Raw genomic sequence first — 12,081 nt, 5'->3', positions numbered from 1 at the left:
GCACCATTAGGACTACATTTGAACCCCAAATGAAGTTGCACCATAGTTTATGGGATGCCAATTTTTGGCAACTCAAATTGATACCCCATGCCAACTCATTTGGCACCTCAGTGACATCTTTCAACTTCAATGGAGTGCTAACAAGGATGTAAAGGCACATCATGCCACATGACGTTGACACCCTCTTGGCACCCATCATTGGAGTCTTCAATAGAGTGCTAACAAGGATGTAAAGGCACGCATGCCACATGACGTTGACACTCTCTTGCACCCTTTATTGGAGTTGCTCCAAAATCGTAGATGCAATTGTTTAGAGAGCATCGCCAAGGTGCTAAACCAAATTTGCCAAAATTGACAATTCGTTAATAATACTAATATAACATTGTTTATTTGTTCGATTGTACTTCTGACACATTTTTTTATCAAAATTTACTCCAACAATTGACAATGTTTATCATTCCCGATTGCTGCTAAACTACAAATTGTTGCAAAAATCTATGAAAGAATCATTATCAAAACTAGAACAATTGATTCAATCGAAAACTTTTATTGCTCATTCGATGGTTAGCAGGATCTCTCCTCAAATACTCTGTCTGTTGCCTTTCTTGCCTGCAATAACCATGTCATAAAACATGCAGTTCAATCAGCTTCTGCATATTTTACTATAAAGAACAGAACATATTTCATAGAAACAATAGATTGTAAAGCTAACTGTAGATGAAATAGTTTACAAGCTAGTAATAAACCTGCTTTCTCCAGTCTGTGAAGAATGTAATCAGCATAAGCATGCAACTCTGCAGCAATGAACCGGTAGCTAAACCTATCCAAAGGCCCTTCCCTCTCCAATTTAAAACAAAAGCCAACACGCTTGCCACTGGAATTCCACACAGATAATATGCTCCAAGGTTTACATATGCTCCTAGATGCTGCCACCCTACTCCTCTAGCAACCCCTGATTCAATGAAGATACATTTGCATAATTAGTAGTTTTCTCTAGCAAAGTAAAACACTTTTCCAGAATTTAGTCAAGGCAATCATGAACAGTTGCTACAAAATACAAAGACATTTATGAAGTAGAGGGAAGACAGATGCAAACCAGAAAACAAGGTTGCTAAGCAGTCCACCATAATCGAAAGACATAGAGTAGGAATCATTTGTTCAACATAATCGGCCACTTCTTTCTCTTCCCCGAAAGCATATCCCAGTATAGACCTGCAGCTAAAGAGAATTATGCTTGCAATGACCACCTCCACAACTGCAAGAAATGCTGCAACCCAAGCAGCCAATCTAGCTGCCTCTGGATGCCCTGCACCTAATTCATTCGAGACTCGGGTGCTGTATCATGTTCAGTATACATATAAAAGAGATTACATGATCAGTATGTTATCCATAGACAAGCTAATGTACAAACATTAAGGCTTGAGACGTACCTTGCACCAGCAGCGAAAGAATTTGGTATGTTGAAGTGAAGTGAAAAGACTACAAAACTATTGGTTAAAAGTCAGTAATACTGATACAGCAGTTTGGTATAGATTCATTCTACCAATTCAACGCATGCTATAGTTTTGAAGGAGACATACCATATTGACAGTACTGAAGTTTCAAGTTGAGGATTTGGCAAACGCCCAGAGAGCAATATAGCAAGCTCATATGACCACCACTCAAGACTATTTTCAGTGCCAATACAAAAAAAATAATTAGACCCTGCGGTTAGCAAAGTAGAAACTAAACAATATCCAAAGGAAATAATGGCGATAGTTACTACCATAACATGACAGCAGAAGGGATGCCAAACCAGAAAAATTCTCGGATGCATGAGAAGACATTTTTCGAGAATGAGATCCTAGTCTTTTCACATGAAGACGTGTACTTCACATAAATTCCAAGCATGATCACATTAAACCAACATGACAGACCAAGGCTTAATGCTGCTCCAGCACTTCCAAAATCGAACTTGAATATTAACATCCAACACATAGGTATGTGGAAAATTAGAGCAGCAACAGAACTTAAAAGCATGGGATACAACAAACTTTGTGTCAGCAAGAAGCGAACCAACAATTGAAGAATAGCATATGGGAATAGTGCGGGAATAAGCCATCTTGTGTAAATGCCAGCTTCGTGCGAGATTAAAGGGTCTTGACCAACTACTGTAAGAAGCTTTTCAGTGAAGCACCATAGAATTGATACCGGTATACAGACGAAAAGCAGAGATATAATGGCTGCATAGGTATAGGTTCCTATCATATGGTACTGTTGTGCTCCATAAGCTTGACCACATAGTGTTTCCAGTGCACTTGCCATCCCTACCTGATTGGCATACAAATCAAGTTTTCATAAATCTATCAGTATTTGAGTTTTTGTGTTCATTTGACTAACGCTGTGCTCCGAGATTTTTTGCGAGAGAAGAGAAGAGAAGAAATGGGAGGAGAAGAGAAGAGAAATAATAGAAGAAAATAAATTAGTCTTGTACTCCCGAGTTTGTGCAAAAAGTAGAGAAAGTGACAAAAAAAGAAGGTAATGTGAGAGGATCTTTCCAAATCTTCCCATTTTAAGAAATTTTCTCTCCCGATCATTTCTCTTCTCTCGCCAAAAAAATGAGGAGCACGCCTCGGTTTCCTTCATCTTCTCTTCTCTCCGCTTTCAAACTCTGGAGCACAGCTTAAGGGCACAAGCCATCTTCAAATTTATCAAATTGCATTTCTTAAAATGTTAATTTGTATTTTATCCCAAAATAAGAGTTGAAATTGAGATATAAATATTTCATTGCTCCGTTCATTGGTAAGTGATAGACAATCCTTACTTTTGTTGAGCAGAGATTTTTTATTATATAATCCATTTAAGGGGCCTTCCTTTAATACCATTTGTCCGTAAATTAGAAAGACGGAATAGTAAGAATATGTAGATGATAATAATGGTACGTACCATGAGACTGAAGCCAGTAACGTTGGCAAGAGAAGTGGCTATAGCAGCGCTGGAGAGAGCGAGCTCACCGAGGTGACCAATCATCATCATGGATATCACAGCCAACAAGTTCTGGGAAACAGCTGTGACCACCATAGGCATTGTTATGTAACTCACCTTCTTTATCTCTCTCACTACCCCCTCCCATCTTAAAATCGATAACGATGATGACGACGACGACAATGTTTCATTTGTAGCAAGCAGTGGTTCTCCTTCCATTGCAAGTCCCTTCTCTCAGTTGTCTCTCTCCCGGTTTTCTTCTTCTATGACCTTCTACTTTAACTAACAAAAACAAATCGATTGATTATTGTTAGCTTCTCTTTTATTTTATAAATACAGTTGGTTTATTTAGTTTGGATCCTAAATATTCAATAAAAGGTGATATATTATGGTCAGATTGTTGTCAAATTTAAAAATCCAGCTGGTTTGCTCGATTTGAATCTTAAAAACTCATTAAAATGTTGCATTCCATAGGATTTTTGAAAAAGTATCTGGTTTATTCAATTTGTTAGTATTTTTTACACCTTTTTAATCCGACTAGAATGTATGAAATTTAAAAATCCAGCTGGTTTGCTCGATTTGAATCTTAAAAACTCATTAAAATGTTGCATTCCATAGGATCTTTAAAAAAGTAGTTGGTTTATTCAATTTGTTAGTATTTTTTATACCTTTTGAATCCGACTAGAATATATGAAATTTAAAAGATCTTCTCTAACTTAATTTGCAAGATTCTAGCTAAATCGATGATAGTAAAACCACTAAACGTGACATACAAACTGCATAGAGCTAAAAGAGGTCATAGAGCTGAACTGATACAAATTGCATCTTCAGTTTGTTTCATCCCAACAACTTGCATCTTTTAACCCTGAAGAGTCATGATCCAACTTTTAACAAATTGTTCCATAAAAACTGAGTCCATGAACCTCTCAGAAACCTTATTATAAAGCCTATGCTCATTCTATTGTTATCTGTGATCTTCTTTCATATATCCTCTCCCTTGCCTTTCTTACCTGCAATAACCATGTTGTAAAACATTCAGTTTTCCACGTATTTTCCAATCGGTGAAGAATGTTATTGCACACGTATTGCATGAAAAGATTGCGCTGCTACAGGTAGATGTAATCTTATTATGACAAACCTGCATTTTCCAATCCGTGAAGAGTGTTATTGTCATAAGCATAAGGCCTTGCAGCAATGCAGCAGTAGTTAAACCTATCCAAAGGCCCTTCCCTCTCCAATGTAAAACGAAAGCCAACACACATGCCACTGGAATTCCACACAGATAATATGCTCCAAGGTTTACATATGCTCCTAGACGCTGCCATCCGACTCCTCTAGCAACCCCTGATTTAAAAAGATACAATATCAGAACTTTCAGTCACTCCAGTTTAATGAAATAATTGGTAGAAAAATTAGAGAAGTGTTCTGTGAAAATCATCAATAAATTTACGAGTTGTTAACAAATGCAAAACGACATTAAAATATTTATTTTAGAGGGAAGACAGATGTCTACCAGAAAACAGGGCTGCTAAGCAGTCCACCATTATTGAAATACTCAGAAGAGGAATCATCTCTTCAACATAATCGACCACTTCTTTCTCTTCCCCGAAAGCATATCCTAATATAGACCTGCAGCTGAGAATAATTACGCTTGCAATGACCACCTCCACAACTGCAAGAAATGTTGCAACCCAAGCAGCAAGTCTAGCTGCCTCTGGATGCCCTGCACCTAATTCATTCGAGACTCGAGTGCTATATCATGTACAATATACACATGAAAGAATAACGTAATCAGATTATCAGAAATAAACAAATCAATGTACAAACATTAAGTTCTGAGACATACCTTGCACCTGCACTGAAAGAATAGGGTATGTAGTAGTGAAGTGAAGAGACCACGAGACTGTTCGAAAAAAAAGCCAATTAATTGAAAGCTGAGTGTAGATTCATTCTAACGGTTCAAGCTCATGTTATATGCTATAGTATGGAAAGCGACGTACCATATTGACAGGACTGAAGTCTCAAGTTGAGGATTTGGCAGTAGCCCAGAGAGCAATATGACAAGCTCATATGACCACCATTCAAGACTATTCATTGGCAGTACATATAATTAGACCCTGCTGGTCAAATCAAAGTGAAAAGGCAAAATATGAACTACAGGATACAATGGTGATTATTATTACCATATCATGACAGCAGAAGGGATGCCAAATCGAAAAAATTGTTTGATGTTTGGGAAGACATCTTTTGAGAATGAGATCCTAGACTTTTCACAGGATGATGCGTACTTCACATAAATCCCAAGCAAGATAACATTAAGCCAATATGACAAACCAATGCCTAGTGCTGCTCCAGCACTTCCAAATTCAAACTTGAAAATCAGAAGCCAAGATATAGGTATGTGGAAAACTAAAGCTGCAACCGAACTTAAAAGCATTGGATATATCAAACTTTGAGTCAGCAAGAAGCGAATTAACAATTGAAGAATTGCGTAAGGAAATAGTGTGGGAACAAGCCAAATTGAGTATATTCCAGCTTCGTGTGATATTAAAGGGTCTTGACCGATCAATACAAGAAGTTTTTCAGTGAAGATCCATAGAATAGATATCGGTATACAAACTAGAAGGAGAGATATAATGGCTGCATAGGTATAGGTTCCTATAATCTGGTATTGTTCTGCTCCATATGCTTGGCCACATAGTGTTTCCAGTGCACTTGCCATCCCAAACTGATTGCCATACAAAGTGCACAAGTTATTGCAAATTTATAGTATAAAGTATGTGTTACTCATGATACCGAAAACGTTTTCTTAATTTTTGTCCAAAAATCAACTAGACAGATATTATGAGACTGGAGGGAGTAGAAAAATGCTGAAGTCTACCAGAAAACTGAAGCCGGTGACGTTTGTAAGAGAAGTGGCAATGGAAGCCCCGGAAAGAGAGAGCTCACCAAGATGGCCAATCATCATCATGGAAATAACCCTTAACAGGTTCTGAGAAACAGTGGTGACCACCATAGGCATTGCTATGTAACTCACCATCTTCATCTCACTCACAATCACCTCCCATCTCCTCGGTAGTGATGATGACAATGACAATGTTTCTAGCTCAACCACAACCGTGGACACCCCTCCCTGTTTTTCCTGGCAGTTACGTGTCGTCTCAAGCAGGGGCTCTTCCATTTCCAGTGTCTCTTCTAGATCAATTCTCTCTTTGCAGCTTTCTTCTTATGTAAGTAGCTACTAAGGTAACTAAACAGAGACAACCCAAGAGAACGCTTAAGAATAATGAGTCGACGTTTCTTAGGTAAGATATAGCCAAAGAAGCTAATACTCACACTCACTCACATGGCCTACTTTAAGACCAAACCTCCCCAGTTGCTACTACTTGCACACAACATTTAATGTGCAGAACAGTATGTCAATGATACCGACAGTGTGGTGATCCCGTCATCTCGCTGAAGTTGTATATATTTATGATTTGCTTTAAAATAAAGATTTTGGTCCTATTTAAGCTCGATCTTACCTGAAGTACTAATAAAATTTGTTAATGTTGCATCCTCGATCCAACTTAACAAAAGTGTGATCGTTGTCGTGCTATTATCGTATGATGATAACGAGATAGGGTCCTGATCCATCGAAGAAAAATATGAATAAACATACGAACAAATCAAGAAGTTATTTTACTACAACTTGAATATTTTAACCCTGAAGGGTCCTGATCCATCGTAGGAGACATTTTTCAGCAAGTTCTATATTCAAATTTCTAACCAAGTCAACTCAAGTACTGAACCTCACCTGCTTGTGTGGAAGTTCAGGTTTTTCGGATGTGGATGTTTTGTTTTCAGAATCCATCCTTTTCTTTTGCTGGGGCCTGAAAGATGTTTGGTGAATAATGTGTCAGGTTAACTAGAATCTTGGGAACTTAAACGTAAGTGATAGTATTTGTATTAGCAATTTAGTAGTATGGGTCGTATGGCTTAGGAAACTCATTCTCGATTCTCATTCTCATGATACATTCAAAATGCCCCTTTGCCCAGCTTATACAATAAATTTTGATCGAAAAATCTTCTAATATGATCATATAAACTCAGGATCATCCAGAATAGAGTTGAGCCCTGTCATCATTGACTTTAATTTTACTTGAAATTGGCGTGCCACGAGGCCACGTACGAAATGGACTTAACTTTCCCCCAGTCTTCTTGAATGTAATTAAGAAACCTAACTGCAGGATATTGTTTTCTACCTACTTCGTCATTCTAATCACTAAAACACAGGAGTTGAGATGTCTGTAAACACGAAAATCTGTATTCATTAATTATTAATAACGAATAAGGATGTGTCGCGTGCTTCTTGTTCAGGTTAGTTAACACACAACTAAGTGATACAGTACATAATGCATCTTCAAATCATAGAAAAATTTAGAAAAGGCTCCTTAATCTCAACAACTTCATTCTTTAAACCTTACTGATAATGGTTTCAACTGATACAAACGTCTATTACAGAATTATAATCCAACATTTAGCAATTTGTTCCGTCATTACTTTCACCCAAAAACTTATTATAATTCTCTGCTTATTCGATTGTTTGCTGAGATCTCCCCTCAAATATCCTCTCCCTGGCCTCTCTTGCCTGCAATACCAGTGTTTTAGAAAATTTCAGTTCATCGGCTTCTGCATATTTTCATATCAAAACTATAACATTCTAAATTTCTAATAGGAAGAAAAGATTGAAAGCTGTAGGAAGATTAAAACATTTATTAACCAACAAATGGTTGATGCAGTGGTCGAGGTCTTAGACTCTTTAAGAGAGGTCAAGGATTCGACTCCTGGTGTGTGCGTGAGCTTAACTATAAAAAAAGATCAAATTATTTAATAAAGAACCTGCTTCTTCCAATCGGTGAAGAATGTGACCATCATAAGCATGCAAGTTTGCAGTAATGAACCAATAGTTAAACCTATCCAAAGGCCTTGTCCTCTCCAATGAAAAACAAAAGCCAACATGCATGCAATTGGAATTCCACCCACATAATATGCTGCAAGGTTCACATATGCTCCTAGATGCTGCCACCCGGTACCTCTGGCCACTCCTGATTCAAGAAGACATATGTTGGTAATAATTTAGTTACTCTCGAAAAAGAATACAGTGTTAGGATTGCAACCACAAGCAATCGATGTTGATAAAACAAATGGCGACATGAAGGTAAACAGCATTTCAAATTGTTCAAGTAAATAAATAAGGTGTCGAGGGAAGATAAATGACAACCACAAAACATTGCTTGGAAGCAATCCACCATCATTGAAAGACTTAGCAGAGGAGTCATTTCTCTGACATAATCCACCACTTCTTTCTCTCCTCCGAAAGCATATCCCAGTATAGACCTGCAGCTAAAGAGAATTGTGCTTGCAATGGCCACCTCTATAGCTGCAAGAAATGTTGCAACCCAAGCAGCCAGTTTTGCTGCCTCCGGATGCCCTGCACCTAATTCATTCGAGACCCGTGTGCTATAAAACATTCAACACACACAACCAACAACTTGCTATAATCAGAATATTAGCCACATTAAAACCAATGTACATGCATTGTTTTTAAGACATACCTTGCACCAGCACCGAAAGAATATGGTATGTAGTAGTGCAATGCAGCGATTGTAAGACTATTTGTCAAAAAATAAGTAAACAGCAACTGATTATAGATTCATTCTAAATAACTAATAACAAGTTTTTAACAATAAACATCACAGAATGAAAATAGGCATACCATATTGACAGAACTGAAGTCTCAAGTTGAGGATTTGGCAAAAGCCCGGCCAGCAATATAACAAGCTCATATGACCACCACTCAAGACTGTTCATTGCCAATATATTATTAGATTCTACAGGATAAAACATACGTAGAAACTTATACAATAATGATAGGAAATTATGGTGATTATTACTCAATGTACCATATCATGACAGCAGAAGGAATGCCAAATCGGAAGAATTCTCTGATGCTTGGAAAGACATCTTTTGAGAATGTGATCCTAGTCTTTTTACATGATGGTGTGAACTTCACATAAATCCCGAGCAAGATTACATTAAGCCAGTATGACAAACCAATGGCGAGTCCTGCTCCACCACTTCCAAATTTGAACTTGTATATTACCACCCAAGACAGAGGTATGTGAAATACTAGAGCTGCAACAGAACTTAATAGCATTGGATATAACAAACTTTGTGTCAGCAAGTAGCGGACCAACAATTGGAGAATTGCGTATGGAAACAGTGCAGGAATAAGCCAGATTGAGAAAATGCCAGCTTCATGTGAGATTGCAGGGTCTTGACCGATTAATAATAGAAATTTTTCAGTGAAGATCCATAGAACAGATATCGGTATACAAACTAAAAGGAGAGATATGATGGCTCCATAAGTATAGGTTCCTATCATATGGTATTGCTGTGCTCCATAAGCTTGACCGCATAGTGTTTCCAGGGCACTTGCCATCCCAAACTGATTGCCATACAAAGCAAGTTATTATAAATTATCAGTGCATTTCTCTTACAAAGTGCTACATTAAGTAACATTTCATTTGCATACTTGCATTAGAAATGTGAGAAACGTATTCATGCATAGGCCGCTTGGGCTTGTGGGAGTAAGCTAGTTCTACAGGACACCCGAATCACAAGAGAGGCCCAGTAAAATTCAAAAATATGAACCGAAGTAGGTAAAATTCTAAACTTATTTGGATGCTTTCTCTTTTTTGTTCTTAGATTTACTTTTTCTCACGTGAGCTTGAGAAGGAAAATTGCTGAACACGTACGGCCAAATGCCAATAATACGATAATAGAGGATTAGTTACCATCACAGAATTGAAGTAGGTAGAATAATGGCATCTTGTTAATCATATTAAAATTGAATTTGTCGTATAAATTTTGTCCTGGAATATCATGACTTTGCATATAGAAGATGCATACACTGTTACAGCCTAGCTAGACACTGCAATCTAGTTGAGCAAGTATAGTAAGCAATTAATTCTAAGATTATATGAACAGAATACTACAAGAAAACTGAGCATTTACGGCTGATTTTTAGGTCGATTCACAGGTATTCGGTCATAAATGTCGAGATTTGTTGCAGTGTTAAAAAAGTGAATAATAAAATGAAGTAGCTAATGTTGTTAAGAATGATACCAGAAGACTGAAGCCAGTGACATTGGTGAGAGAAGTGGCAATGGAAGCGCCCGAAAGAGAGAGTTCGCCGAGGTGGCCAATCATCATCAAAGAAATAACCCTGACCATGTTTTGAGAAACAGTGGTGACCACCATAGGCATTGCTATGTAACTCACCTTCTTCATCTCACTCACAATCACCGATGCCACCCTTTGATTATTGGCCGTCTGAAGCAGTGGCTCTTCCATTTCTACTCCGCTGATCCTCTCAGTTCTCTCCTTTTTCTGTATATAACTTGTTAGAAAGATACAATCCTCAAAACCTACTCAAGTACTATCTTTTATAAAGCTGCTAATAAATTAAATGCCTGATCACTCTTTTTAAGATCTAAATTGACACTTCAGCTGCAACTCGGATTTATTGGTGTATATATAAAATTATTGCATTACGTCGAAGAGTACAAAATCTTATTAGAATTGTCCCTCTATCTTAAAATTTTGGAGAAGTCGCTTATACATTTTCTCAGCTTTCGTCATGAGTTAATAAATATACCAACTCATCAACATCAACATGTGTTAATGGATTTATATATGAAAATGTAACTACCAGCGCCCATCCACACTATGGGTTCACTATGACCGTCACCAGAGGTATCAAGCCAAATATTATTTTCACAATTGATCATCGTCTTATCTTTGGTTTGAATCACTAATTATTAGAAAATTTAATACGTGCACCACCTAAAATTTTGCACCTCCAATATTTATAAATGGAATAAAATATAATTAATCATTGATAATATTTATTGTATCGGGGTGATGTTTTCATGACACTTCTGTATATTTGATCATGGTTTTAACTGGTAGAATAGTTTTATATTGTTGTTGTAATGCTCCGTTCATCTCATTTTATACTGCTCTCTACTAAAAAGATAAGTACATTCTGGCAATAAAAAAAGAAAAAAAAAATTAAGTACACGAAGTTAATGATAAAATATGAAATTTGGAACCTCAATTCCCTGTAATGATATTTGGATGTAAATCATACTTACGTATCATTCCAATCTACATTCATTCTGCCTTCCAAGTAATAGTTATAACTTATAAGTTGTGCAAGGTGTACCTAATCTTTTCTCAAATGATGGGAAAATGTTAAGCTAATTTTTTTTGTTAATGTTAGTTAAATATTAAAGTGGTCACGGCCATATATCAGTCTAATTATTAAATTTAATATTATTTGAATCATTAAAGTTATAGTCTATAATATTATATTAAAGACGAAATATTAAAAATTTGGTTGTTGGTGGTTGTTGATTATTGATCACTCAATCCATAATCGTCAAATCAAATCAATAAGAACTGTTAGATTTATTCATAAAAATTAGTATTATTTAAGAGTTATAAGGTTCGAATCCTTCCAACAACATATTAAAATTAAAATTTACAATATATGATGATAAAAACAACCGTGCATCACACGAGTTATATACTAGTAAATATAAAACAGATAACTCAAAATATGTGTTCGAGAATTAAAAATTATTTTATAGAGTTTTATATATTTTTCTTGAATTCTATTACAACCAAATGCAGATGTATGAATTCTAGTATTTTATATAATATAGTAAGATTTTTAAAATTTTATTACTATTTATTTTTTATTTTTGTAGTCATTTTCTTTATTTAAATAAAAATAATTAGTTGATAAATTTCTAAAAATCTCACTATATCATCTAAAATACTATGAATTCATAACTTTTCATTTGGTTGTAATAAGATTTAAGAAAAATGTTTAAAATTCTATAAAATAATTTTTGATACTCGAGAACATATTTTGAGGTATCTGTTTGATATTTATTATAATTTTAGTGATCCAAATAATTCCCATTAACTTTGATGATTAAATTATAGATAAGTTTCAGTTAGGAGACCATTTTGATATTTAACCCAATAATATTTAATGTTGAT

At 36.0% G+C, this 12,081-nt stretch overlaps 3 protein-coding genes across 3 annotated transcripts; all 3 read right to left on the bottom strand.

Annotated features, from left to right (window-relative positions):
* Positions 1 to 372: 372 nt before the first annotated feature.
* On the bottom strand, positions 373 to 3,224 carry LOC141661548 (protein DETOXIFICATION 14-like). Its single transcript, XM_074468559.1, has 7 exons — positions 2,926 to 3,224; positions 1,766 to 2,310; positions 1,581 to 1,667; positions 1,431 to 1,487; positions 1,097 to 1,335; positions 747 to 952; positions 373 to 609 (listed from the first exon to the last, which is right to left on the bottom strand). The coding sequence occupies exons 1-7, from the start codon at positions 3,181 to 3,183 to the stop codon at positions 565 to 567; spliced, it is 1,437 nt and encodes a 478-aa protein (XP_074324660.1). The 5' UTR covers positions 3,184 to 3,224; the 3' UTR covers positions 373 to 564.
* Positions 3,225 to 3,610: 386 nt separating this feature from the next.
* LOC141661358 (protein DETOXIFICATION 14-like) lies at positions 3,611 to 6,286 on the bottom strand. Its single transcript, XM_074468349.1, has 7 exons — positions 5,846 to 6,286; positions 5,148 to 5,692; positions 4,965 to 5,051; positions 4,811 to 4,867; positions 4,478 to 4,716; positions 4,103 to 4,308; positions 3,611 to 3,974 (listed from the first exon to the last, which is right to left on the bottom strand). The coding sequence occupies exons 1-7, from the start codon at positions 6,143 to 6,145 to the stop codon at positions 3,918 to 3,920; spliced, it is 1,491 nt and encodes a 496-aa protein (XP_074324450.1). The 5' UTR covers positions 6,146 to 6,286; the 3' UTR covers positions 3,611 to 3,917.
* A 1,108-nt stretch (positions 6,287 to 7,394) lies between these two features.
* Positions 7,395 to 10,719, bottom strand: LOC141723781 (protein DETOXIFICATION 14-like). Its single transcript, XM_074525670.1, has 7 exons — positions 10,135 to 10,719; positions 8,910 to 9,454; positions 8,723 to 8,809; positions 8,562 to 8,618; positions 8,228 to 8,466; positions 7,846 to 8,051; positions 7,395 to 7,594 (listed from the first exon to the last, which is right to left on the bottom strand). Exons 1-7 carry the CDS (start codon positions 10,360 to 10,362, stop codon positions 7,538 to 7,540), a joined length of 1,419 nt encoding a protein of 472 aa, XP_074381771.1. The 5' UTR covers positions 10,363 to 10,719; the 3' UTR covers positions 7,395 to 7,537.
* Positions 10,720 to 12,081: the final 1,362 nt, after the last annotated feature.

The sequence above is a fragment of the Apium graveolens genome, chromosome 5 (assembly GCF_009905375.1).
Source record: "Apium graveolens cultivar Ventura chromosome 5, ASM990537v1, whole genome shotgun sequence".
Taxonomy (NCBI): Eukaryota; Viridiplantae; Streptophyta; class Magnoliopsida; order Apiales; family Apiaceae; genus Apium; species Apium graveolens.
This window is presented reverse-complemented; position numbering and strand designations above follow the sequence as displayed.

Bases quoted from the DNA above. Each gene is read 5' to 3' on its own strand.
- LOC141661548 (XM_074468559.1), bottom strand. From the start codon at position 3,183: ATGGAAGGAGAACCACTGCTTGCTACAAATGAAACATTGTCGTCGTCG. The intron at 1,668-1,765 runs GTAGTAACTATC...CACTGAAAATAG, and splicing joins CCTTCTGCTGTCATGTTATG to TCTTGAGTGGTGGTCATATG. The intron at 1,336-1,430 runs GTACGTCTCAAG...AACATGATACAG, and splicing joins TCTTTCGCTGCTGGTGCAAG to CACCCGAGTCTCGAATGAAT.
- LOC141661358 (XM_074468349.1), bottom strand. From the start codon at position 6,145: ATGGAAGAGCCCCTGCTTGAGACGACACGTAACTGCCAGGAAAAACAG. The intron at 5,693-5,845 runs GTAGACTTCAGC...TATGGCAATCAG, and splicing joins TCACCGGCTTCAGTTTTCTG to TTTGGGATGGCAAGTGCACT. The intron at 5,052-5,147 runs GTAATAATAATC...GCCAATGAATAG, and splicing joins CCTTCTGCTGTCATGATATG to TCTTGAATGGTGGTCATATG.
- LOC141723781 (XM_074525670.1), bottom strand. From the start codon at position 10,362: ATGGAAGAGCCACTGCTTCAGACGGCCAATAATCAAAGGGTGGCATCG. The intron at 9,455-10,134 runs GTATCATTCTTA...TATGGCAATCAG, and splicing joins TCACTGGCTTCAGTCTTCTG to TTTGGGATGGCAAGTGCCCT. The intron at 8,619-8,722 runs GTATGCCTATTT...TTTGACAAATAG, and splicing joins ACTTCAGTTCTGTCAATATG to TCTTACAATCGCTGCATTGC.